This window comes from Rattus norvegicus, chromosome X (genome assembly GCF_021556685.1).
Source record: "Rattus norvegicus strain SHRSP/BbbUtx chromosome X, alternate assembly SHRSP_T2T, whole genome shotgun sequence".
In the NCBI taxonomy this organism is placed as follows: Eukaryota; Metazoa; Chordata; class Mammalia; order Rodentia; family Muridae; genus Rattus; species Rattus norvegicus.
In genome coordinates, this window is record NC_141554.1 from 139,715,382 (window position 1) to 139,718,077 (window position 2,696).

Sequence of the window (2,696 nt, forward strand, 5' to 3'; positions counted from 1 at the left end):
CTATTAAGGTTCAGATAAGCCTTTGTCATTCCTTAGAGGCAAAAGAGAAAGTCTGTAGAGAAACCAACAACTAAGAGGGCCTACATGGGGGCTGGAGAGTTGGCTCAGTGGTTAAGAGCACTGACTGCTCTTCTGGAGGTCCTGAGTTCAAATCTGAGCCACCATATTGTGGCTCACAACCATCTGTAATGAGAGCTGAAGCCCTCTTCTGGTGTGTCTGAAGACAGCATATATATATATATATATATATATATATATATATATATATATATATATATATCATATGTGTGTGTGTGTTTTCTTAAAAATATAGGGCCTTCCTGTAAATGACTGAGCTTGGCTGCCATTGGTCAGCTCAGGGATGACATCACAATTTCCCTTCTTTGACCCAACAATGCCCATCAGCACTGAAAAGGCCGGGCCCTGGCTGAGGCGCACACAGAAGGAAGATTTCACCCCATGGAGGACACTGTCTAGGCTGCTCCTGTAGTGAAGACCAATCGCTGCTCTCCAATCAGCAGGATCGGAATTCGTGCTTCTATAAACATGGGAAAAGACAGCAAAGTAAGACCGAAAGTGAACGTCTCTCCTTATGTCCATTTTATGATGGACTTCAGAAATCAAATGAGGGAGCAACAGCCAAACATCTACTATGACTTTACCGAATTTTCTAGAAAGTGTTCTGAAAAGTGGAAGACCATCTCAAAGAAGGAAAAAAAGAAGTATGAAGCCCTGGCCAAGCGCGACAAAGATCGGTACCAACGTGAAATGAGAAACTATTCCGGACCGAGAAGGGAGAGAAGGAGGAGGGATGCAGATGCACCGCGGAAGCCACCATCCTCGTTCCTGCTCTTCTCCCAGGACCATTTTGACGAGATAAAAGAACAACACCCAAACTGGACTGTGGGGCAGGTGGCCAAGGCTGCAGGGAGGATGTGGGCCAGGTGTTCAGAAGCGGATAAAATCCCCTACGAGGAGAGGGCTGCGGTTCTGAGGGCCAAGTACCTTGAAGAGCGGGAGGCCTACTACCACCAATGCCAGCGCGGGGAGTAAAACTTCAAGGGATGGGGCAAACCCAGTCTGAAACAATAAACCTCATTCAACTGGCTTTCTGGCCCTGATGTTTAGTGTTTTCAGACTGTCCTTGGATGCTATGCTGAGGTAGTGAGTGGTTTGATTCAGGTCTAGCCTTGGGGAGGATGGCTCTCAGAGAGGCAGCTCTAAGACAGGAACTGGCTGCAGGACCCATATGGCTAGGTTGACATGGGTGGTTAAGTACATGTGAAAAGCCATTTGTGTATACTGGGATCTAGCCGTGCAGCTGCTTGTAGGAACCAAAAAGTATAGTGCTCAGCCCAGAGATTTCTTAATACAAATCCTGGCTTTTGCTGCGGCTTGCCATCTCATGGGAATGGGGCCAAAAGGACAGCGAATTGTCTCCATAGGCAGCCATTTTGATTTTGATTACAACTCTGGGTTTGGAATCAAGTTCTTTGGGTTTTGATACATCAGGTCCATGTGACAGGTTAGGGTCCATGTGGGGCCTCTTGAGGGTTGGGAGAATCTTCTCTGACTAAACCCAGACCCGGAAGTCCTTTACCATATATGTGTTGGGGGGCTCATATCTGCTAGTGTATGCTGCCTGGTTGGTGGTCCAGTGTCTGAGAGATCTCGGGGATCCAGGTTAATTGAGACTACCCATCCTCCTACAGGGTCGCCCTCTTCCTCAGCTTCCTCCAGCTTTTCTCTAATTCAACCACAGGGGTCAATATGTTCTGTCCATTGGTTGGGTGTAAAAATCTGCACCTGACTTTCAGCAGTTGCTTGTTGGGTCTTTCAGAGGGCAGTCATGGTAGGTCCCTGTTTGTAAGCATGAGTTTTGAAGGCAAATGGATGGAACTAGAAAATACCATCCTAGTGAGGTAACTCAGACCCTGTAGGAGGATCAGTAGCCTCAATTAACCTAGACACCTGAGATCTCTCGAACACTGGATCACCAACCAGGCAGCATACACCAGGCTAATATGAGGCCCCCAACACAAACACAGCAGAGGACTTCCAGGTCTGTGTTGAGTTGGAGAAGATGCACCTAACCCTCAAGAGACTGGAGGCCCCAGGGAGTGGGTAGGTCTGGTGGATGTTGTGCCAGGACATCATTGTTGAGATGGGGGTGGAAGAGGTAGGAGATGTGGAACAGTTAGGGGATGGACTGGGAGAGGAATAAAATCTGGAGTGTAAAAAAATGTTAAATAAAAGGAAAAAAAGTATAAGTGTGTGAGGTGGGAGTGGGTGAGGGAGGAAGCTCCTTCATAGAAACAGGAGGTAGGGTGTGGGATAGAAGCTTTTCTGAGGGGAAACTTGGAAGGGCGTTACCATTTGAAATAGAAGTTAATAAAAACAAAACATTTGAAATGTAAGTTAATAACCAATAAGTATTCTAAAAAGTGGCATTATGTAGGTTTAATACTAGCAGTAGGTGTTTTTTTAAAGGGCAGATAATGTGCAGTGCTAAGGTGTGAATTTACAGTTCCCCAAGGGAAATAAGCCTGAACACGCAAACATTTAAGATGTCCTCTGGTGGTAATATTTGTAAGAGAATCTCAAAAGATCTTGACAGTGTATCTTGGTTCAGTTATATAGAAAAGACTAAAAAACTTAAACCACCCTGTTCACCAACATGGATATACCTACTACAC

At 45.7% G+C, this 2,696-nt stretch overlaps 1 protein-coding gene across 1 annotated transcript; it reads left to right on the plus strand.

Moving 5' to 3' along the window:
- The first annotated feature begins 403 nt into the window (after positions 1–403).
- LOC108352140 (high mobility group protein B4-like) lies at positions 404–1,108 on the plus strand. The gene has a single exon (XM_087601243.1). It carries the CDS (start codon positions 547–549, stop codon positions 1,051–1,053), a length of 507 nt encoding a protein of 168 aa, XP_087457369.1. The 5' UTR covers positions 404–546; the 3' UTR covers positions 1,054–1,108.
- Positions 1,109–2,696: the final 1,588 nt, after the last annotated feature.